The sequence below is a fragment of the Lonchura striata genome, chromosome 5 (assembly GCF_046129695.1).
Source record: "Lonchura striata isolate bLonStr1 chromosome 5, bLonStr1.mat, whole genome shotgun sequence".
NCBI lineage: Eukaryota > Metazoa > Chordata > Aves > Passeriformes > Estrildidae > Lonchura > Lonchura striata.
This window is the reverse complement of record NC_134607.1, coordinates 21,577,990-21,601,934: the sequence shown is the minus strand read 5'-3', so window position 1 is coordinate 21,601,934 and position 23,945 is coordinate 21,577,990. Positions and strand designations below refer to the sequence as shown.

At 44.2% G+C, this 23,945-nt stretch overlaps 1 protein-coding gene across 1 annotated transcript in view; it reads left to right on the top strand.

The window, feature by feature from the left end:
• The first annotated feature begins 2,323 nt into the window (after positions 1-2,323).
• The window catches only part of SYN3 (synapsin III), a 188,054-nt gene continuing 166,432 nt past the window's right edge, over positions 2,324-23,945 (top strand). The window contains exons 1-2 of the mRNA XM_021553949.2: positions 2,324-2,468; positions 23,098-23,597. Coding sequence (XP_021409624.2) covers positions 23,281-23,597 — 317 coding nt within the window. The 5' untranslated portion in view covers positions 2,324-2,468; positions 23,098-23,280. The remainder of the gene's footprint in view (positions 2,469-23,097; positions 23,598-23,945) is intronic.

Sequence of the window (23,945 nt, the reverse complement as noted above, 5' to 3'; positions counted from 1 at the left end):
CACCACCCTGCCTCATACATGTCCCTGTAGCAGTGCTGTCACCTCTGTGATTTCTCTGGACCTCACAGCTGGGCACCTCTCAGCAGAATGAAATTCACTTTAGTGCTGGGAGGGCTGGTTTGTTCCCTCTTTAGCCAAGCTTTGCTCCCAATTATTAAAGCCTTTGTCAGAGAGGCTTTGATGCTAGGAATTAACTTGAAAGGAATTTGATAACCAAGGGCCATATTCACGATGCAGAGATCTCCGCTGAAGGGCTCTCCCTCACTCCCCAGCATCTCCTGAATTTTGAGTAGATTCCCCAGTTGTCATGGCAACAGCCTAATTTGCTCTCTTTTTGTGGTTTAAGTAAGCATCATGTAAAAGCTCGTCAATAAATGATGCTAAAACATCCTGAGCTTTGGTAGTGACACTGGGCAACTTGCCACATGGCTTAGTTTAATTGCTCTGAAGCTACCATCAAGTGCATAATTCAGGGTTTCCTTTAACACAAGAAAAAAGTTTGGATGGCTGCAAGGGAAAGAGGAGGAGGAAAAGAGCAGCTGCCATTCTTCAGAAGTGAAGAAACTTCAGGAGCAAGAGGACAGTTCTGTCCCTTTTTGTGGCAAAGAAACCCATAACAGAAAAAGACAAAAGCTTAGTTGAGACTCTTACTTTTTCACTCTTTAGATCACTTTGAACTTGGTGAGAAGGGCAAAAGCATCCACTGATCTTGTACTCTACTCTCCCAGGGAAGGCAGCACGACTTGATCCTACTTTAGGACTGAGATGGAGGTAGATAGCCCAGCAATTTAGGAGGTGGCAATCCCCATGCATTGTCCCAGCTTCCTGCTAGTCTTTCAGTGTGAAGGCAGTGCCTACAGAAAGGCACAGACTTTAGGAGAACTTCTGGTCTGTCACCCGTAAACTGTCTTTGTATCTTTGCTGGTACTTGGGCTTGACTTTCCCTGGTGTCCCTGTTGCTGCTGGAGGCAGAGTTGAGGCTACGCAGCCCTCCAGGCCTGGGAGAGGAGCCAAACCAAGAGCTGGTGTGGGGCTTACTTGAGTTGCTTTGGGCTCTAGTGCAAATTTGAACCTCTCATCATTGTGATAGTAGGTATATAGACTCTACAGAGTAAATATTAGCACACGGAAAGTAGAGTGTAAAGGGTGTGCTTGGACACTAAGGGAGGAAGAACAGCAGCTTCATCCTGCCTGTTTATTTTTCACTTATGGTGGAATGACACATCCATTTGTTGATGCCATGCACATGAGCATGTATTAGCAGGAGCTTTCAGTATTGCTGTGAATGGTCATTAAAAATCCCTGTTGGCTGCTTGGTCTGTTCTGAGGGTACCAAAGGGCTGTCCTGCTGAGCTCCTCCACTTCCACTATTCCTCCCATAATAGTAAAACTCTTTAGGCAATCAAGGTGGTCTGAGGCTTGATTTAGATAGTGGTGAGGGATTGCAGGTTCTCTTGAGGGAATCTGCAATGGTCTATAACTCTTCAAACAAAGCATCACCTGAGGAAAACCAGCAGTATTCATTTTGGAACCAACTACTTCTTAGGAAATACAAGTATAGATAGCTGCCTCTAGAAATTTCTGGTCAGGAAAAAAAAAGTGCCAAAACAGAACACTTTAGTCACTTGGTTTGGGGGAAAACTGCCACTTTGGTGTGGGTTTTTTTTAATGTGGGGATTCAAACTCCCACAGCAGGCATGTGAAATCACAGTCCCTGGGCAGTGCATCTGTAAACCTTTCTCTCTCAGGAACCATGTACTTGCATCCTCTGGGTGTCTGAACTGATGGGATGATAGCACAGTTGCTTTACAGAGGATACTGTGATACAAGGCAAACTCTCTCTTTTCCCTGTGATCTGCTTGTCTTGTCACTCCCTTCTCCAGAATAGTTTCATTCTTTTCTCACATATTGCATTCAGGGAAGAGGCAAAGTGCTTGATATGCTGTGGTGTCGCTTTGCCTGGACAGAAATCTCTGCATCCACTGAGATGGTAATGACCCTCCACAAGGGAAATACTGTATTGTGGGCTGAGGATGGAGGTGCAACAATAAAATGGGAATGCCATGGCTTAGGGGGAGGAGGGCAAGAGGGGTTGAATGGGAAATAGAAGTGAATAATCTAAGGTCTCCTTTTCAGGAGTGACGGATAGATTCTGTTTTTTTTTACCCGCCTCTCTGATAAAAGCTTGACAGTGGGGGTGTAGTCTGTGACACCAGAGCCTGCACACCCTTGTTGTTTTACTAAATTATTCATTCCTGTTCCTGTGATAATATAGTTATAAGGAGGAGCCTAATTGAATTTACTGTCTGGTATTGGCCAATAGGGCGATAAGGATCCGGCAGAATGGGATGACGGTGAATCCTGCTGGTGTGCTGTGAATGTGAAGCAGGACAGACTGGCAGTTTGTGTGCAGGAGGGAAGAGGAATCGGTCCAGAGCCCCTGGATTAGCAGATTAAGGAAAGGAAAGGTAAGGGAGCGGGTGGGAATGGGATTTGCCTGAATCATGTACGGACCCTGTGCTGAAAGGCTGGTTTTGTTCATAGGAAAGCACTCTGCAGGCAATGTTTTCCTGCAGGGTTTGGAGGGAACAGGAATGCATGTGGTGGCACTTGCTCAGTGCATGTAGGCTGTGCCTTTGTCTTTATACGTGCTGCAGGGCTCTGTAAGGCTGCACGTTCAGTGAGCGCGTCAGTGCAGGGATTCCTGTGGTTTGTGTGGATCCACCAGCAGCGCATGGAGCCTGTGCAGTATAAATGTAACGAGGGGAGTACGAAGGGAGGAATTACCTCATGGGCAGAGTGGGGAAAACAGTAGTGCTTTCTGGTTTGATTGAAAATTAAAACCTCAAGGCTCTTAGTGAGCTGTTTGCAAACAGAACAGAGCAAGTGTGTGCGCATCTGTCCGTGTACATACTGGATCTGCAGTGAGATGTTAAAATGGGAAAAAGGAGATCAGACTGGAGCATTAGGTGTCGCAGGTGGAGATAAATTGCAGGCAATCTGTGTAATAAGATTCTCTAACATGGAGAATGCAAGTGAGTACAGAAGTGGATTAATCCTATCTGCTGAGCTGGCTATACCTGGAAAGCAAAGGGGAGAAGGGCTGGGAATCAGGACAGATAATGTGACTGGTTGGGGAAACTGGTGCTCAAACCATCCTGCCTGCTGTGCCTGCTGCTAAAGTGGTAGCTTATTGAGTTGCTTCCACAGATTTGTTATTTCCCTTCTAATGATGCAAATATGAGCATCTCTGAGGATCAGATTAGAGCCCATAAATTGACATTGTCTGGAAGAACAGGACCACATCAAGCAAATTAGCCTCTGCCCTTCCTTTTGTTTCACTGCCTTTGCTCTGATAACAAGTGATGGCTGAACAGACAGGGCAGGTGGGGGAAGATGGATTACAAACGTGGCAAGTGGCATTAAGCCGTGCAGACAGTGAGTGTCGTTTGCAGTGATGATGTTATAATCCCTCTTGTTCAGCTTACATCTTTGCAAGCATGTAAGACAAGGCTGTCCTGAATTTGGGGTAAGCTTATTCTGGTCACTAACTGAAGCAGGGGTCACAGCTCACTGTAAGGCACTAAAATTTTTAGCTGCTTCTCATAGGGGTCCACCACCTCATTCTTTTCAAGCTGGGATCCAGAGGAAAGTGTTGCTGAGACAAAGATGTTGCTCACCTGTGGATATCTCATCTCTGTTGGAAACTCATTCTTATGGTGTGTGTGGAAGGGATATGCTTTTTCTGCTTGCTCAGAAAGCAGCGGCCAGAAGCTGCTTCCAAAAAGAGAAGTAAGGCAAGAAAACCCCATAGGGAGAAGCAACAAAATGGCTTATCTTGGATTAGCCAAACCCTTTTGCCCAAATAGGTTGTCCTTCTTTCCTGACACCAAATTTCTTATGTTAGGGGTCAGCTTCCCTCTACTCGTTCTCACGTGGTCTGAAGGTTTAGAAAATGACTGATATTCCCATCAGAAAGCACCTCCTTGCTCTTGTCTACACTCTGCCCATGACAACTCCTGGACTCTCTGGGTTGTGCTCCTCCGAGTGGTGGGCTGAGTCTGGTCCCCTCTGTCTCACAGCTTGTGCATGCACGCCAAGTGACACCAAAGGAATACTCACTTGGTATAAATATGAAAAGGTTCCACCTTGCAGAGGGTATTTGTATTTGGTGATGGAAAAAAGGAAATATTGCAGATTCTCATAGGATAGAGACAGTCTCTCATTATCTCACCTGGAATAGCTGACTAAAAAATGGATCTAACACAAGGCATATGGTCATAGTTGTGTTTGACTCTAGCTTTCAGAGGCAGCAGCAGAGTGAGTGAAATTAAAAAACCAGTCGTGGCCATCTGAGAATAAACTCCCCAGTATACTAACATTCTTCCCCTTTGCCCCAGAAACAGAGGCATAGTCGAACAACTTGCTTATTCACACACTACAAAAGACTGCACAGCTCCCAGGTGCAGAGTAGGAGGTTCTCCCTACTAAAGAGTGGGCAGATACTCATTGCTCCTGGAGAGTCTCTCTCTCTCTCTCTCTCTCTCTGCTCACCAGAGGAAGTCCTCTGCTCTTGCCAGTTTTGGGAAGTGCACCTTCCCTGGGAGATATTTGCAGGGATTTGGCAGGAGAAGCATCCCTGTGACGCTGCAGCAGCCAGGTGCTGGTTGCAGCAGTTACTGCCGGCTGGGTGCCTGCATTGTTTGCTTCTGCCCTGGGAGTCAACAGGGAGGCTCAGGAACGGGCAAAATGCCAGCGTATTCCCAGGGAAGCTGACGTCATTGCCAATTCAATGGTGCCAGACACTGTGCTGGAAACCTGAGGTTGCTTTTCTGCCATTAATTGCTCAGATGATTAATTCATGCAATGATATCATTTTCTTGGGTGGAGGTTAAGAGGTTATGTACTCTAGTAAGGAGAGGCATGGTGGGATGCGAAGCTTGTGCTCCTTGCTGGTGTTGATGCTAATTAGAACAAACCAGCCACTGCATGCTCCACATCATCCTTCCTCCCTCAGAAAAGGTACCACTTTTTTCTTGGGTTTTTTAGGGGGGATGAGGGGGTGGTGCCATGCGATGTGTGAGCAAGTGTTCTTACAGGATTTGCAGTATTGCAAATTCTGCATCAGAGGATTGAACCATAATGCCCCTTAACTTTCACAACTACGCTGCCACAAGGATTTTTGCTTTAATTATTTTCATGTTAACTACTTGATTTATGTCATTTACATTGCACCTTCCAACAAGAAAAAGCAGTATTATCCTCATTACAAAGACAAATGAAAAAAATAAGTGAGTTTGTTTCTTAAACAACTAGTGTGCTGCATTGTGGTGTTTGTTCTCCTCTCAGAGGGTTCTGCTCAGTCTGTAGGGGTGCAGGATCAATTTTTAGTTGGTCTGGAAATTCCCAAAATGTCAAGTTTTGTAGTAAATACTTCAGGATATTTAATTCTTTTAGGCTAAAAATCCCCTTCCTGTCTCTTTACTATCTGAGTAAATAAGTCTAGAATTCCCAGGTGGGCATTACAAAGAACTGTCCTGGCCCAGACACAATTAATAGCTGATAAAGTTGCAGCAACTTGATCTGTCAATCTGTTGGTAGGTGAAACATGTAACATGAAATGTCAGACAAACCACCCAGGGCGTTTTCAGAGCTGTTGTAAGAGCATTTTTTGTCAAACATCATCACTGCTCTGCCACATGGATCCCTCCCTCTTGCTCATTCCAGTGCTGTTCTTCTCACTTCGGGCCTCTGTGATTTTGGCTGATTTGCATCCCCAGAGGTGTACAAAGGCCTGGATCATGAGTTTTCAAACAGACTTGGTAAGACCAAATGGAAATCTTCCAATTTCTAGTCTGGCCTTTTATTTATGGGATTAAATGGTTTCCTTTCTGTTTATATAGTGGGGAAACCATGCTCTCTCTCCATTCTGGATAATTCTTCACTTTTCCCATCCTTTATGATTTGTTGTGGTATTCTCCTACCTCATCTAGAGATTTGAAAATGTCAAAGAGCTTTTTTGAATGCCGACAAATAACAGAGATTTGATTAACAACTGTAGCAGATCACTTACCAGTCCAGTATCGTATCTATTTATAATACAGTTATCAAAGAAAATGAAGTGATTATGCAGAACTAACAATGTCTGTATTAATGGCTATCAGGTTCCAGATGTTCATCTCTTGTCTGTTTAATGAGGAATAATTCTACTTTGTCTGCGCAGATCAAATGCTAAAGCAAGGGTGCAGTTTGGCTCTGCTGCCCTTAGCAGATTATACTGGCCACAAGAAAGTTGGCCTAGAGCATGTACTTGTAATTTAGACCTCACTCATAAAAGTGAAAAACTAATGACACAGCCTTGGAAAAGCAGGAGGAAGAGTCTGTTGTGTGGCCTTTGGGTGAGAATAATCTTTTGTCCTGGTGGCAGCCCTCCACTGCAAAGGGCTGAATTGCCATCAGAATGACAGGAAGGGGAAGAAAAGATTGTCTGCTTCCCAGGATAGTCTGTGGGGGATTGGCATTGAGTGGGGGGTGAGGGGGGAAGTGAATTGGATGGAGTAGGAAAGACCCTTTTTCTAGATTTCCTGAAACTGGGAGTATCCCCTTCATATCACTTTGAGAGAGCAACTACAGTCGTTTTTAAAAGCACATTAAATTTTGCTCTGACCTATCAGACTGGGATATGGACAAGACAGAGAGCTGCTGTGTTGTAGACTACTCCAGCCTGAAGAAGGCAAACAGCATTATTTTCCTGTGTGTCTGAGAAATAAATCAGAGTCTCTGTTAAAAGAAGGAGAAAGGTAGGATGAAGGTAGGACTGAAGAGCCATGTGTAAAGCTGGACAAAGTAACAGAGAAGGGTGTGCCTTTTTTTGGAAGAAGGAAATTTTGGTTTCTGCCAAGCTTTATGGGTTTTGGCTGATTTATTTCCTGCTCTCAGCGTGATCCAGAACCAGCACTCCTTCGCTGTATACTTTAGCTGGGGGGAAAAAAAAAAAAGGGCATTGGCTTCTTTGTTTTTTATACACAGGAGCAAACATACACATACCAACTCCTTTTAAAAGATGACAAGCAGTGTCTTCAGCCAGCTTTTCATGGTTTGAAATGGCTGTTTGCTGAGCTCCCTTCAGTTTAAAAAGTATGCTACTTTGAGCCCTATGTTTTAATTTACAATTTAGTGTTACATTTAGTTGACAATGACACAAGAAGGAAATAGTATTTTAGCCTGCTTATTCTAGCCCTTTAAAACCACAAAACCATTCAAGAAAAGGTACTAATTGGCCAGTTGCTCATAAAAGCCACAGCTAAAGCCACTCAGATTACTTGGAGTCACATAAGGAGTTTACTGATTCCCATCTAAGTGAATGGAGAAAAGTCTCACACCTCTGCAATTCAGGACTTCCAAGCCTGCTGGAAAAAAAAAAAAAAAAACCAGCCAGAAATGCTTACATCATATCTTTTATGTAGCCAATGCAAAATATCAAAATATTTTTAATCTAGAAGGACTGGTAGGCTTTCACCAGCACTAAATTAAGTTTATAAGCAAACACAAGGATATTTACATAGAGCTATTAGGAAAGCAAAACCAATAGCAGCAGAACAGTCAGCTCCAAGATGATTCAGACCCTTAAAATCTGTCATTTAAAATATAGTAACACTCCTTTTTTAGATGAAGTGCATTATTTTTAATATAGGGTATTCTGGCCCTATGTGGTTGTCTTCTTTTGTAAAATATAATTAACATATCTGTTATGACATCATCTTTCTCCCCCATTTCTAACTGTACTTCACTGGTTTAGAGTAGGGCTGAAGAGCCCTGTAGTGCATTGCAGCCCAGGAACATATCAAATACATTCTTGGCTGCCAAAATACTTTTTCCTGACTCTGCAGAGCAAACTGATAAATGCCAGAGGATGACGCTAGAAAATACAGATCATTCTTGGATATTCTTTATTGTATTGTATTTGGATCTTCTGTATTTGGAGAAGGAAAATCAGGAGTTTTCACACTGAACTTACCAGCACAGTGCAGTTTTTTGTAGACACTGCTGTACAGCAGTGAAAAATAAAATGGAAATTTGGGGTAAATGGTGCCAGAGGTGATGGTACCCTGTGTTTCTGTCCCTGAGCCACCACACACACTTCTGATGCACTGTGCCCATCACTGGCAGCTGCCAGGGGCTGTGGACACAGTGTGTGGGCAGGGAAACACACTTGGTGCCTGGCTGTTTTCTGAAGTGGGCTTGACAAAACCAAATTATGTGACAAGCTAGGAAACATTTATTCTTTTTTTAGCCCAAAAGTTTTTTGATTTACTGCTTAAAGATGATACTTAGTGCCTGCATTTCCCTGTATGTTCACTAAAGCATTGATTGCACTTTGGCAAGAGGGGTTGGATGAAACACTGCTCTCCCTCCAGCAGCTCAAGGCTGCTGTATTTAGCTTGATGCTTCTATCTAAAATAGGCCTGTGTGTATTTAGTTAATCTTTTGGGCAGACTTTCTTACTTCAGCAGTCTTGTGAAGTTTCTTTTAGCAGGAGAGAGAGGAGTAGGCGAGGTAGGGGGTTGCTGCTTTATAATAAAACTGAAAGAGGCTGACAGGAATCCACATGAAGGTTACCTTGGTTCACTCTGGGCTACCTTAATAATTCAGCAGAGCCTTTCTAGTCCGGGCTTCCCACGCTGTTCCCCACAGGGGCTGTTTCACATATGAGAGTTTCCTGAGGCCATTCAAGGCACCAGCTACTGAGAAACACAAGGCATGCGAGAGGATGGTGCCTGTCAAGAGCTGGAGCTGACAATTCCCATTAATGTGCAGGCAGGCTTTTCCAGGGAAGATTCTTTGATGTCTCTGACTCTTGGTCACAGTTCACAGGCCTCTGGCTTTACATGTCATGCTTATTTCTTGAAGGAAAGTGCCACCTCTTTCTTCTGCTCCTCAGGCGTGACCCTCAGAGCAGGACAGTGCCTTTAGTCACCCAGGGCAAACTCAGACCTTGCAAAGTCACAGCTCATATCTCTTGCAAAAATCATGCCAGCTGTGCAAGTCCACCTGCCTTCCACCATCATCAGGATGAGAGAGGGGTCATTTCTAACTTCCAAAGATTTCACATTTCAGAGAGAAGCCCTTAGAAGTTAATGAGAATTTTGCTTGAGCTAGAAGGGAAATAATTGACTTTCTGCTTTCTGAGATAGTTTCCAGTTAAATAAGTAGCATTGCTACAGTTTTTCTCTATGCCCTGTTCTGCTAATAGAAGCAATAACTGATTACCTCCACAATGCTGTAAGACCAGTATATTTTCCAAGAACAGAGTAGGTGGTGAAGAATGAATAGACTCTTTAGTTGTCTTAATTCCTAAGTGCATGTTTTCATGCTTAGTGATAGGGCAACAAAGGCAATGGGCAGGTAAGAAAAACTCTGATTATTTAAGGAGAGCACAGCACCTGCCTGTTTTGTGGTATAGTCAGGGGTAGCAGCTGATGGGGGAGGTGAAATAAGAATAGAATCATAAAATGTCTTGGGTTAAAAGAGACGTTAAAGATCATCTAATTCCAACCCCCACCACCACAGACAGGGACTCCTTACACTAGGTCAGGTTGCTCAGGGCCCTATTCAATTATCATCTGCAATAAATAACAAACCAGCTGCCATCTCCTGCATTGCTTGGCAATATTTTTTATACAGTTTTCAACAAATCAAAAAATCAGCTCAGGTAAGACTGCTGCCAGGCACTGCCTAGCCCTGCACTGTCAGCAGCTGCTGCTCAAGATACAGCTGCCCAGGAGTGAGCTTCTGGTTTACAGCATGAACATCTGAGCTCTCCTGGGATGCTTAAGCGTCTTTGCACTGGGGTATCATATGGTCATGCAATCCTTGCTGAAGTCAGAAGAAAACACTTTTTTCTTCACTCAGGCTTTCGGGGGGCTAATCCTTTGCTCTTGCTGCAGGGTCTATGGCTTAGCTACTGGACTGGTTTGGACCAGATGGTGAGTATTTACAAATTAGCCTTGGAGTTGTTTTTTCAATCAGAAATTATAAACTCGTGATGGGAGGAGATGGGAGAAACTACACAAACTGCACTAGTGGGACGACAAGTTCAATGATCCTAGTCTTCAAATTCATTTGATTTTTACAAGTGCTCTGCAGTGCTTTAGTGGTAATTGAAGAGCTCCAAAGCAATTATCCTCTTTCAGAAATGAGACACTAATGATGGAGAGCTGAAGCGAGACAAGAGCAAGTGATTAAGCTGATGATAGTGAAGGACTTCTATATATTTGTTATCGTGTACATTATTTTTGCTCACAATATGGCCCTTTCTTGTCCTGGTTTTACATTTGTGTTCCAATATGAAGTGATTTAACCAGGATCACTTGTGCAGCTCTTAGGAAAAAACATGTGGATGTGCAGGGCCTGCCACCAACATGTAAAGGTAATTCAATACTTTGATGAAGTTCAGTGGCTATAACAGATTTTATAATCCCATCACTGGGACATGCTTGATTACTGTTTTTGCACTGAAGTAAATAAAAAAGGGGACAAAACTCCTTGCATCTAATCTGGCTTATTTATAAAAGATTATCCATACACTAATTTCTTACACATTATCATTATCATCTTCTGGGCATCAACAACAGTTTTTGCAGTAATCGGCTCTGAAACTGGACTCCAGTGACATTAGCTGTACTCATTTGAGCTGAGAACTCTGTATATCCTTCCATGTTAACAAGTAATGCCTCAGTCTTTAGTGGGAAGATGGCTTGTCCCCAGGATAAGTGTCCTCCTGGCTTGGTTGATGGTGCCAGGGAGCAGAATGGTCCCCCCATTATCCAAGAGCAGGCAGTCAGAGAACTTCTGAGATGCTTGGATATTCATAAATCAATGGGACCAGATGGGATCCATCCCAGGGTGATGGGGGAGCAGGCAGATGAGCTTGCAAAGCTGCTCTCCATCATTTACCAGCAGTCCTGGCTCACTGGTGAGGTTCCAGATGACTGGAAGCTGGCCAATGTGATGCCCATTCACAAAAAGGGTGGGAAGGAGGATCCTGGTAATTATAGACCAGTCAGCCTGACCTTAGTACTTTGCGAGATAATGGAGCAATTTATACTGAGTGTCATCGTGCAGCATCTACAGGATGGCCAGGGTATCAGACCCAGCCAGCAGGGGTTTAGGAGGGGGAGGTTGTGTTTGACCAACCTGATCTCCTTTTCTGAAGAGGTGACCTGCCTGGTGGAAAGGTGCAGGAAAAGGCTGTAGATGTTGTCTGTTTGGACTCCAGCAAGGCCTTTGGCACTGTCTCCCACAGCATACTTGTGGAAAAGCTGGCAGCCCACAGGTTGGACAGGAGCACTCTGTGCTGGGCTAGGAACTGGCTGCATGGCTGGACCCAGAAAGTGCTGGTGAGCAGTGCTGCATCCAGCTGGGGACAATCGCCTGTGGTGTCCCACAGGGCTCTGTGCTGGGACCAGTTCTGTTCAATATCTTTATTGATGACATGGATGAGGGTGTTGAGTCTTTCATTAGTAAATCTGCAGATGACACTAAGATGGGAGCATGTGCAAATCTGTTAGAAGGTTGGAGGGCTCTGCAGAGAGACCTGGAATGGCTGGATGGATGGGCAGAGTATTATAAGATGAAGTTTAATAAATCCAAGTGCCGAGTCCTGCATTTTGGCCACAATAACCCCTGCAGCATTATAGGCTGGGGAAGGTGTGGCTGGACAGTGCCCAGGCAAGAAAGGGACCTGGGGGTACTGGTGACAGCTGACTGAACATGAGCCAGCAGTGTGCCCTGGTGGCCAAGAAGGCCAATGGCTCCTGGCCTGTGTCAGGATCACTGTGGCCAGCAGGAGCAGGGAAGTCACTCTTCCCCTGTACTTGGCACTGGTCAGACCACATCTTGAATGCTGTGTCCAGTTCTGGGCCCCTCAGTTTGGGAAGGACATTGAGATGCTTGAGCGCATCCAGAGGAGGCAACAAGGCTGGTGAGGGGCTTGGAACACAAACCCTGTGAGGAATGGCTGAGGGAGCTGGGGTTGTTTAGCCTGGAGAAGAGGAGGATTAGAGGTGACCTTATCACTCTCTACAACTTCCTGAAGGGAGGTTGTAGACAGGTGTGGGTCGGTCTCTTCCACCAGGCAGCAACTGACAGAACCAGAGGTCACAGTCTCAAGCTGCATCAGGGAAAATATAGATTGGATATTAGGAAAAAGTTTTTCACGGAAAGAGTGATAAAGTATTGGAATGGTCTGCCCGGGGGGGGTGGTGGAGTCACCACCCCTGGATGTGTTTTTATAAAGACTGCATGTGGCACTCAGTGCCATTGTTTAGTTGAGGTGTCAGGGAACAGGTTGGACTCAGTGATCTTGAAGGTCTCTTCCAACGTTGTGATTCTGTAATATGTTTTTCAGGTAGATTTAATTTTAAAGAATTGCTATACTTACATTGTGTATTATTGAACACCTCTGCAATCTGTATTTATATCACCACAGAGCTCAGTCTCTCTAAACTGTGACCCAATTTAACCTTTCAATGCTTTATTTATACAGTTAGTGACTTGCTTAAAGTTCTTTAGAAAAAACAGAGAAAGGAACACATCTTTTGATCCACAAAAACCCAAAAATTTGTTTTCTTGTGTGTGTGCAGTCTTGAAATAAAGCACAATATTTTGTGTGTTTTAGTAAACTGACTGCTGTACTGCAACATGCAGGAATATCAGCTCTGCCCTTCAGGTCAAACCTTTGGCAAGCACTGGGTATGCAAGTGTAAGCACAGGCAGATTTTGGCTCATCACCTGAACAGGAGGAGGCCAAGGTAAGTGCCCTGCAAAAGCTGCGGGGAATAAACATTTCCTCAGCCTGCTTTATTTAACACCTGGCCATCTATGCCAGCCGTGGAAATCTTGAAGCCAGAAAGTTACACTCTGGGTTCGTGTTTTGGTTTGCTTTGTTTTTTTAACCAGTTCTGTGCCTCCATAGTGATAGCAAAGAGAGGCATTTGTTCACAGGTGACAAGAAAATTTCAAACTTTCTGGCCTTAATTATCCTGAGAGCACAGGCACTCTGGGCAAGAGCTGGAAATAAACCTAGGAGAGCAAGGCAACTTTCCAGCTGTTACTCAGAACTCTGTGGAGTTTGGTTTGGATTCTTCAGCTGATACTGCAATCTACTCTTGGGCACATCTTTTTGTTTTGTAAATGTATATCCAGAGTAAAATCGGCTTTTATCTGTAAGCTGCAGTCATGTGGGACAGCACTACTTAGCTCTGAAAAATGCAGATTGCCTCAGAGAGGAATAGGAATATTTTACAATGCTGCTTCTGTCATTGTACAATTGTACACAAAGTAGTGGCTACTTACCTGTCCTGCTAGTCAGGACACAGATGTGGAAAGGGAGGCTCCAGAGTGGCTCTCAGATAACTTCTCTGTGAGGTTTGCAGGATGTCCCCACTTCTGTTCTGCCTGCTGCAGTGCTGTTGCTCTCTGTGAGCAGTAATTCACACCATACCTGTGTGTGCACCCAGCAAGAGCTCACATCAGTGCCTGTGGCTTGAGTTCCTCTCACAGCGCCTGCCGGGGCTGTCCAGCTGCAGAGCTGCTACAGGCTTCTCTTCCCCTCTTCCCCTTCCTTCTCTCCTTTCCTTGAGACAGAACTTCTCAAAGCACTGAAGGAGAACCTAAAATAGCTGTGCAGATTCATCCTTTGTGTTCCCTGTTACAAAATGGCCTAAGTGAGACTTTTTTCCTCCAAGAAAGCTTTTTCGTTTTTTCCCCCACTCATGGTGGCTATATACTCTCCAGGTCTTGAAAGGTTTGGTGGTTGGTTTCTTAAATAAGGCTGGCCACTCTTGTAACTCTTAAAAGCTTTGTAATTCAGCTATTGATCAGCAGGGGAAGCAGAACTCTTGAAGCTGCCTGTGCTTGGCTCAGAGGTGCAGCATGGAGGTGTATGAGCTGACCTTTGCAAGATCTCCACAAAATCAAGCTTGTCTTCTTAAATGGGAAACCAAGGCACTGATACTGTGTGCCTTTCCCTAAGCTGATAGCAGAAGTCTGTTAAAATCACATTGTGCTTTATTTCCATCTCTGGGTGCAGCCCACTAGACTGATCTCTCAGAACTTTGTCTGGGTCCAGAATCGAATCCAATGCCTACGCTCATGTATTGTATGTTCTGATGCTTTTTGTCTAAACACAGTATCTGGTGTTTGGAGCCAATTGTGGAGGGCTCCTACACCATCCAGCATGAGTACAAAGACTAGATAGGAGATCAGGCAGGAACTGGGAGAGAAGACAGCCAGATAAAAGAGAGTTAATGAAATAAGGCAGTGGTAAAATTTATTACTAGCTTTCTAAAAGCTATTTTCTAATCTTACAAGTGCACCTCTGCTGATGCAATTCTTTATCAACACAGTGTCCCTACACAGAGACAACATAAATTCATAAATTTATGAATATATGAAAACCTTAAAATCTGTCCAGATTCTTTATTGTAAGGGAGCTAAACACCTACCCCATGACTGTCTTGCAGAAGCTCCTGGTGGTACCACAAATATGTTTGGTGTGCATCTCTCCAACCTGCATCCATGCTAGAGTAGGGTCTTATGCATGCTTTTGAGATTGCAACAGGGAACAGGCACTGGCAACATCACAAAGACTGGGGTGCTCAGTCCAGCTCTGGGATAGGGGAATGTGCCCTTACTGAGGTGAGAAGGGTGTGGGCACATGGTGGAAGCAAAAGGGACATGTTCCACAAACCCACACATCTTTTCATGTGTCTCCATGTGATCAATACCAAAGATGAAAAAAAGTGAAGAAAAATATCTCCCACAAATGTTCAGCATGGTTTGGGTTGGCTGTCACAGAGCTTGAGACAACCACTGCAGTGCTCCAGTTGAAGGTCTTCCAATCCTCATTTTCTCTGTCTCTTTGGCAGGAATAGTCCAGCCAGCCAATCTCCCACCACTTCTACATCACATCAAAGAATTGACATCAAGCTGTCTTACAGTTGTGTCACAAGTCTTGCCCAGAATGCAATAAAACATTGACTTTCTCTTCCATCATCAAATAAATCAGTAAGCATGCTACAGTTCTTGGCTTAGTCTTTGTATTGCTACATGAGATGGGCACATATGGTTAGAAAGCAAATGAGCTACACAAAGTCAAATTACAGGTTTTATTTCTCCAGGTATCTGCTGTTCACACCATCAGGTAAAGTAAAGCTCAAGTATATGATAAAGGTTCCCTTGCCATGTGGGGAAAATCTGGGAAACTGGAATATGCTAGTGCCTGGAATGATGCAAGGGGAAGAAATAAGGTAGATGGAAATGGCAGCAAAGCTTAGATGGAATATGTTTGTACTGCAGATAGTTTGGAGGACTTCAAATGTTTGAAGGAAAACTTTTTGACCCCTAGAAGCATAGAAAATTTGAGAAAGAAATTGAGTTTTTGTGGCAGCTTATAATGAATTAGAAGCATAGATGCAAGAATTATGAAGTTGTGTTTGAAGATTTTTTATTTGGAAATATGCAATAGAATTTTGTCTTATAAATATATCAAAAGTAATAAAATTTGTGCTCCAAATAGAAAATTCTTCTTATCACTATCAGTTAACTAAGAATTATCTCTTAGTTAATTATTTCTTCCAGTTTCACAGCCTATAACACTTTCTTCCCTACAACATATCTACTTCACTTTATGGTAATGAAATATTTTGTTTCCAAGTATTTTGAATAAGCAGTCTATTGTGGCAGAACTGAAATAGAGTAGAAAGAAAATGGCACAGGAATGAGGAAGTGATCACAATCAAAACATGAGCCCCATTAGCACTGGGCAAGCTGCTGCAGTTTCCTTTGAGACCCTGTGAGTTGTCAGTCCCTGAGGCATCTCCTATCTGCATGAGCCCTAATGCATATTGGCAGGCCCTACATATTAAATACACCCAGCTTCTTGATTTTATTCAGATCAGCACTCTTCAAAGCAGCACGCCTCTCAGCTGAAGGAAATCCCTGCTCTATTAATGGCGTGTCTGGTGCCACTTTCACTCTTATCACCATGAAATCAGGACTTGCACAGTTGCTGCAGGAAACTTGAAGCATGTCTCCCAACACACGACATGAACTGCATCAGATCCAAGATTGGGAAGGAAAAAGACAGGGCCTTTCAAGCCCTGCTTACTTCCTTCTTACGATTTCATCCACTTAATATGCAGAGCATTTATCTCTGCAAGTTCTCTGGTTTGTAGCACTGTGTCCTGCTTTCCCTTACTATCGCCGTGAGGAGCCAATTTGGCATGTGTGTAATGGAAGCATTAGTGTCGCTATTGCTTGGGGTAGGAATGACCACAGCACTCCTGGGAAATAAGAAATTGAGCCAGGATGCAAACTCAGCTGACTTTGAGATGGAGATGACTCTGTGGCATTCAAGGATTAGACACACTGCTTGCTCCAGTTGTGCTGGGTCTGGCCTTGCTGATAAGCAATTATTGATGTTGAACAGACAGGCCACAAAAGGCCTCCATAAGCTCATTGACAAGAGGATATTACCACCGAGACAACACTGCAGCCATTAGGTGCCAACAGGATTTTCAAAGTGAGACTAAAATGATGAAATAATATATTGTTTCCAAGAAGTAGCACGTTGTAATTTGTTCTTGGGGGATATTAAAGCCAGAGAGTATTATCATAATATTCAGATTTATTTTTGCTAGAAAATTTTTCACTATTGTTCATGGCTTTAGTCATTTTCCTTTGCAATCTACTTGAAAGTCTGGTGATCTGCCAGAGGCATTTTTTCACTTCAGATTGTTTTTCCCCCATCTTCTTTTCCTCACTTGCCATTATGAAATAATAGGCAAAAGAGGAAGCAGATTTGCACATTTGCTGTGCAAAAGAGGGTATAGCTTCTGGGACATGATCCATTTACACTTGGTTTGATATGAATACCCCCAATATCTTCAGGAGATAAGGCAGTCCCCCTACCATGAAACTGCTATGTAGAAAGCCCTGGCAGCTTTGCAAGAGAAAAATACAGATAAGGTTTGTGAAACCTAGACTTCCAGTTAAATACCCACCCAAGCAGGCAGAGAGCTTTTTTTTTTTTTTTTTTTTGAGAGCTACAGGAATACAGCAATAGGACAATGGAATCATTGCACCTTTATATGCTCCTGTGCCTTAGTGAAGCATGTTGAATATTGTGAAGTGATTAGCTTCTAACAGAGAGACATCCTGCCATCTCTGACAATTTCTCTGTTTGAGCAGAGAAATCGATGCACAAGAGACTGAATCTTGTGGAAATCCACAGAAGGATGGGTGGAAGTAGATGATCCTTAGGATCCCTTCCAGCCCAGGCCATTCTCTGATTCTGGTGAGCTGCTGTGTAACACGAGGAGGAGACTTGGGCTTTGGGTGGGATTATTGCCCTGATAGATCTTTCTGCTCCCCTGCCCTGGCATCCCCTCCAGCTGCAGGCTTCCGACTTCTTGCAACTGCCTCAAAAGACACCATATGGCTCTGCTGGTGTCAGTGGAATTTGTGCTGTGGTTTTACATGCTCTGGAAAATTTAAACCAGTGTCTACATTAGAGCTGTATTCTGTAGCTGGTGTTCAGGAAAGCTCTCTGCAAACTGAAAACCAACATGGAAACTCTGCTTGCCTCTGTTCTTTGAGCTGGCATACAGTCTTTCCAACTCTTATGCTTTTTGTATGTGCTTCAGGTTTACAAAATATGGAGTATTTGGTTGGGTATCCTTTTCCTTTCCTTTTTCTTATGCGGATTGTTGTAATTTCCTGATTTACAGTTTCAGCTGTTGCTGAAAAATACCAATAAATGTTTAAACATGTGAACCTCTTGAACCCAGGACTCTGGCAAATGAAATAAAAATCCAACAAAATTTCTAGTTAATTTTAGAACAATTTTTTTTATTGTGCTTTCAGTTCTTCCCAAGAAATGCCAAGTTATGCCAAGCTTGGGATGTTGAAACCATTCAGGGTGAAACACTGAAAGCTTGACAAAAATAAATAAGCTGTTGCTTTTCTCTTTTTGAAATATACTAAAAATTGTGGAAAATACAGTTTTAAAAAATATACTGTGTGTGGAAAGGCATCCAGCTGGATTTTGAGTTTCCTAACGTGGCTGTCCCTCCACAGAGATCGACTCCCACGTAATGTCAGTACACCTGAAGGCAGAAAGGGATCCTTGGGAATGTATTAAGACTTGAATGTATGCTGAAGATGATCTGCAAAATGGATTTGAGGGGTGAAAGTCAATGATTGTTGCCAGGTGAGGAGCAGCCCCTCACCTTCCCACCCACCACGGGGCAGAAAGAAGAGTGCAGTCCCTAATGCTCAGGTGGGAGGATAATCCCTCCACAGTGTTTTTCCATCCTGCTGCCCCCAGCGTTGCTCTGTCAAGAGCAGTAATCAGATGCAGGTTGGTGTGGTTGTGTCAGTTCATTACCTGACAGCATGAGATAAGCTCAGGGGAAATCTAAGCGTGGGTAACAGCTATCAGCCAGCTGAGCTGGGCTCCCTCCAGACACTACTGCTCATCAGAAAATAACCCAACAAGAGGTTTAAGTGAACATTCTGTTCTTGTTTTCTAACACATGTCAACAGGTTTTCTGAGATAACTTGCGTCTCCATGGAGTATATCCTTGAGAGAAAGCAGGTAGGTGCATGGCTGCTGTCAGTGTGCTGAGCATATTGTATATCTTCCCTTGCTCTTCCAAAAATATCAGCCAGGAAGTTTAGCTGTGTGTTAGTACGCGGCTGACAGTGCCAACCTCTTGGCTGTCGTTTTCAAGGTCAGCTCTAACTGACCTTCTTCTTGCCTCCTTTAGTTGCTCACATTGTTCCCTTTTGATTCCCTGACGGTGCTCACATTGTTGGGATTTCTGTGTGCTCCTGCATTGTCTGCTGGTTAAGCCTATTCCTGCTTGCTTCCTCCCTTTCTGCTCCTGCCTCCTCCTCCTCTCCCCATCTCTCTTCCCTGCTCTCTTTCCTCAGGACTCACACATTCTCCTGTGCCTCAGTTATCATTTCCTCACCCTGCAGCTCAGACCAGATCCCCAGCCTGCAGCTCCATGGCCCAGATGCTGTTTTCCCAGCCAGTTTTCAGGAGCAGCTGTTTCACTCAGCAGCAGATGACTCCTGCTTGGTGAGAAGCAGCTGCTTGTCTTACAACTTGAGGAACTCCACAGGAGCTGTTGCTTGGTCTGGAAGCAGCCCATGGGCTGTATTTCCAGCTGTGCAGGGATCTCCCTTCCAGCAGGCAAGTTTGTGCCTGGCACAGCATTAAGTAGGGGATGTGTCTCCATGTGAGCCATAGGAAGACTGGTGTACACAGGGAACATATGATTTGATGGTGTAGAGCCAGCAGCTCTCCTGCCTGTGGCTTTGGAGTGACAAGAATCCACTCAGCAGATCTGTCTTGCTTCTGATGGAGGTGTAGGCTCCTGCATTTGTTAAAATTGCAGCCTTGCTCACTTGCCAGGGTAAGATCTGTACATGCACAGGGTGGATGCTGTGCTGCATAAGAGCTAGAGAGCCAGATTTGGCCTGACAGGCTGAGCCCTCAGGAAGTCCACAGAGAGTTTCAAGCAGTAGAAAAAACAGATCCTAACCTACTCAGCCTGTGCCTGTATGAAAACACCTCCTTATGAAAGTTAAATAACAGTAAGTGTGAGTGATGCAAAAGCAGACTATGAGGTTTTCCAGCAATCAAAGCAGTGTAAACTGCTGGCAGAAAAGCTCCTGGCAGTTTGCACTGCTCCCATTGCAGAGAAGATCTCTGAGGTGGCACTAATGGCAATTGACAAATTGATATAGTGAAGCTTAAAAAAAAAAAAAAAGATAAAATCTTTTCTAATTACGTTAGCCAGATCATTAGAAAAATGTATGTAATGAGAGGATGGTCATCACTCTGAGATGCCCAAAGTTGAGGCTCCTGGCAGGAACCCCAGAGTGAAAGCAGGTGTTGCTCTCTGCTGCAGCAGTGACATCCATTGATTTTAACCTCCGTGTGCTTTGCCAGAGGGAGATTTCCCTGTGACATCAGTCCTTAGGTTTCCTCTCCTTCCTCCCCAAGCCAACGGCATGCAGTCCAGTCTTAGCAGATAGTGGAGTCTGTGCCAACCAGCAGGGGGAAAGGCCAGACTAAGTACAAGGTCCCAAACTCTCTAGACAAGACAATTTTGCCAGCTTCCAGTATCTTCTGGGCAACAACTCCCACTATGAAACCCCCAGTGGAAAAAAAAATGACAGGTCACTGCAAATATTCCTGTTCAAAAGGGTCCAGGAGGAGAGTGGTCATGGCCTTGCTCTGAGTATGATAAATTGTTTAGTGTGAGCACTGGGCACAATTTGGGAAGCTCTGTTGCAGAGGAAAACTGTGTGCCTTCCATGCACCTCATGGAATACTCTTGCCTGACCCAACCTTGCGACACCCTAGTTCATAAACCTCCATGCTGTTCTTCCCTCACTGCAGGGCCCAGCAGAAACATTTGCCCATTTATTTACTTGCTGATGCTTTGCAGGTTACCCATGTTCATTTGGAGAGTGCAAACCTCTCAGGGGAAGAAGCAGCTATGCAAACACCTGGTAGAGGGGAAAAAGCACCTTCACAATAATGCAAGTTTTTATAGGCTCTGTCCCAAGGATACTGGCTTGTGACAAGAGCCCTGTCCAGCCTGTATGGCTGAGGACAGGTTCCCTCCCGTGGCTGAGAGCTGCCATGGCAGGAACCAGCAGCTCTGTGATATTGTACAGGTTATGCAAAGAGCAGGAAATTTCTGCTGCAGGTGCTTCTCCCAAGACCAGTATCAAATGTATGCCCCATGTCTTGCCAGTTAACACCAAGGCCCTAGAAGAGAGCATGCCTAATAGCTGGACACAGTAATGGGGTACTTATCTGGAGTCCTTCTGACAGTAGGCAGATCTCTGGGATGCTCCTCTTTAACCAGGACTGCACCAACTCCTAAATAGATTGTCAGTCAAGGGAAGGGATTTTTCTTATTTGTGATATGCAAGCGGAAAAGACATGTCCCTGAGCAGAAGACAGCACTGCCCATTTTTACCCAGTCTGTGGTATATAAATCCCCCAAAGCCTTTGTGGGCTATTCCACCCAGGCCATCCTGCACAGGTAACAGTGGATGGCTCAGTTCTGGCACTCACCATTCCTGCAGCAGGACAAGTGTTGTGTGGGTGCATTTATGGGGTGAGTAGCTAGCTCACAATTCATGGGTACTCTCCATTACCTGCTTTTTGGAACAATTCCTGCAGGCAGTGATACTGAAGTGCTCCTCGGTGTGTGTCTGCTGATGTTGTGCAGTCACCGGGTGCACCGGGACCAGGCGGGAAGTCAGCACAATACCCGAGATACATTATCGACTGTGAATGTGGCAGGAAGTCATTAAAGATTTCCTGAGCCATTCCCTGGGAAAAGACTACCTCCAGGCTCCAGCAAAGTCAGAGACCTTGCACTGCCAGGGCTTAGAAATCAAAAGAAAAATTATTCTAGTAAGCCAGTTTCAGCAGCTCCAGGAGGGAGCCCTCTGCTCCAAGTGGATCCTATGCCTGCAGAGCCAGGGTGGTGATGGACTATGAGATTTGGGGATGTGCCAAGGGGCTTTTTGTAGCTTGCTTACTTCCAGTAGGCTCATCTGAGCCTCTCTAAGGGTTTGGGGGCTACAAGAGATACAGACATGGACAGGTCTGACTCTTTTGCCAGTAAAGCTTTTTAAATCCCTGTAGCTGAAAATAAATTAGAGCTTATTTTAAGAAAGCTGTTTGGTTGCTCCATGAGCTTTCACCTACAGATCCAGGATGGAGATTCACAATTAGTTAGTTCCCTTGGACAACTGGGAAAAGACAAATTTCTGCCATCAGGAGGCAATCAGAGTTTGGGACAAGAGGGTGAGCAGTAAGGGAAAACAAATCAGGTGCAGGCAAGCAGCTCCAGTATTTGCAGGGGGTCTTTCAAAGAGACTTGAGAGGGGTAAGGCATAATTTAAACAATGATACCACGGATGCATGAGACTCATCTCATTTGATGTATGGGATAACACTCATTTTTGTTGCTGCAAATATGTATGTCTTGAAAAACGTATATGCTTTACCAGTAAAAATTTTCTTTTGGTTTTCCTCTAAATCTCACCAACCAAGACTCAAAGGCTATCTTAGCAGATAAAAATTTCTCGGGAAATTTCTGTGGAAGTCTGTCTTCTGGGGTGTACCTAGAGGTGATTTTTTTTTTAAACTGTGAGATTAAATAATTGCTGAAATACTTAATACTCTGAGTAAAAACAAAGTCATCATAATCAAAGGAAAAGAGTAAAATACTTTTATTTTACCGTGTTTGTTTTCTCACTTGAAGAGATGAGCAGAATAAATTCTCATTAAAACAAAACAAACCAAAAACACCACTGAGAGAGGAGAAAACTGTGTGAAGATTAGACAGCCAAGTTTCTAGTTTTGAGTATGTGCAAAATTCCTACAAGTTAATTTCTAAAATTCAGATAGCTTGCTCGTATCCACCAACTAATCACCAGTGAGGACCTGGCTCAGAGTGAGTGCAGAGAGGAGGAAGGGCAGAAAAGTGTCATTTCTGTCACTGAAATTGATCAGAATGCATATGGGATTTTTTTTTTTTTGCTATTTATTGTTTACATACTATTTGAATTTCAGACATTTATCCCTTACTTTCAGAACCTTGCTCACAAGCCTACCAAAGATGATACAACTTTGTATCCATTTGGATTATTTGCTGGTTATTCTGTAATTTTCAACACACAAGATACCAGAAATAAGATGCCTCTAATTTTAAAATTAACATTTCTCAGAGTAATTTTTTCTTTCTCCACAGTGATAGAAGATAAGCTAGTGCAGACTGGTCTCTACTGACCAGAAAATGTGTGGGGATGAGAATGGTGACACATATTTTGTCCTAATTGTTTGACTGTAGCAATGTGGAATACTGCATAGCAACCAGCAGTCTTTTCTTCTCTTGTTGATTAAAGTACCTGTCTAAGAGACCAAAAGGGGGTTACTTAACTCATTCTCACAGTATCTATCTCACATATATTTCTTTTATTCTCTTCCCACAGGAGAGAAGGAAAATATAGCTGACAAAATTAGGCATATATCTCCAGCACAATTTGAAGGGGTAAAGCCTGCCTGTGTGGACTTTAAGGAGGTACCCACACTGACACAGAGACATCCTCCAGGACTGCTAACAGCACTGTTCAGCCCTGCTCTTGCTGAGGAGGTTTCCCCACAGCACTGCAACGATGAATTTCCTCCGGCGGCGTCTCTCAGACAGCAGCTTCGTGGCAAATCTACCCAATGGCTACATGATGGACTTGCAGCGCCCCGACAGCTCCACGAGCTCCCCGGTTTCTCCTGCCACGGAGAGAAAGCACCTGCAGCCACCCCAGCCCTCGCACTCTTCCTCTACCGGCAGCAGCATCTTCAGCTCCATCTCCAGCGCCATGAAGCAAACCACGCAGGCGGCCGCCGGGCTGATGGACCACTCGGCCGGCCCCGCGCCCCCCGTGGCACAGAAACCCAAGGTCCTCCTGGTGATCGACGACGCGCACACGGACTGGTAAGTCATCCCTGATCCCCCCTAATTCAGCTCCAATGCTCAGGGAATCACAGATAATCTGCAGGGGGGTCCGCGGATGCTTTCACATCTGGGAAACCAGCCCTGGCCCACTGTTGGTGCCTGTCAGACAACTTGTGTGAAAGGCAGAACAGGATTTCTCATAACTTTCTTGGTAATAAATGCTCATTTGGTATTCATTGACTAACTCCCTCATAGCCTTAATATATGAATATACATAGGGCGTTCTTGGCTAAGCAGGCTTAGCTAAGATGTCATAGCTAGCAATGAACCTACGAGGTCGCAGCTGAAGGTGTGTTAATGATGTCATTCAGCACCTTAATCCACTGT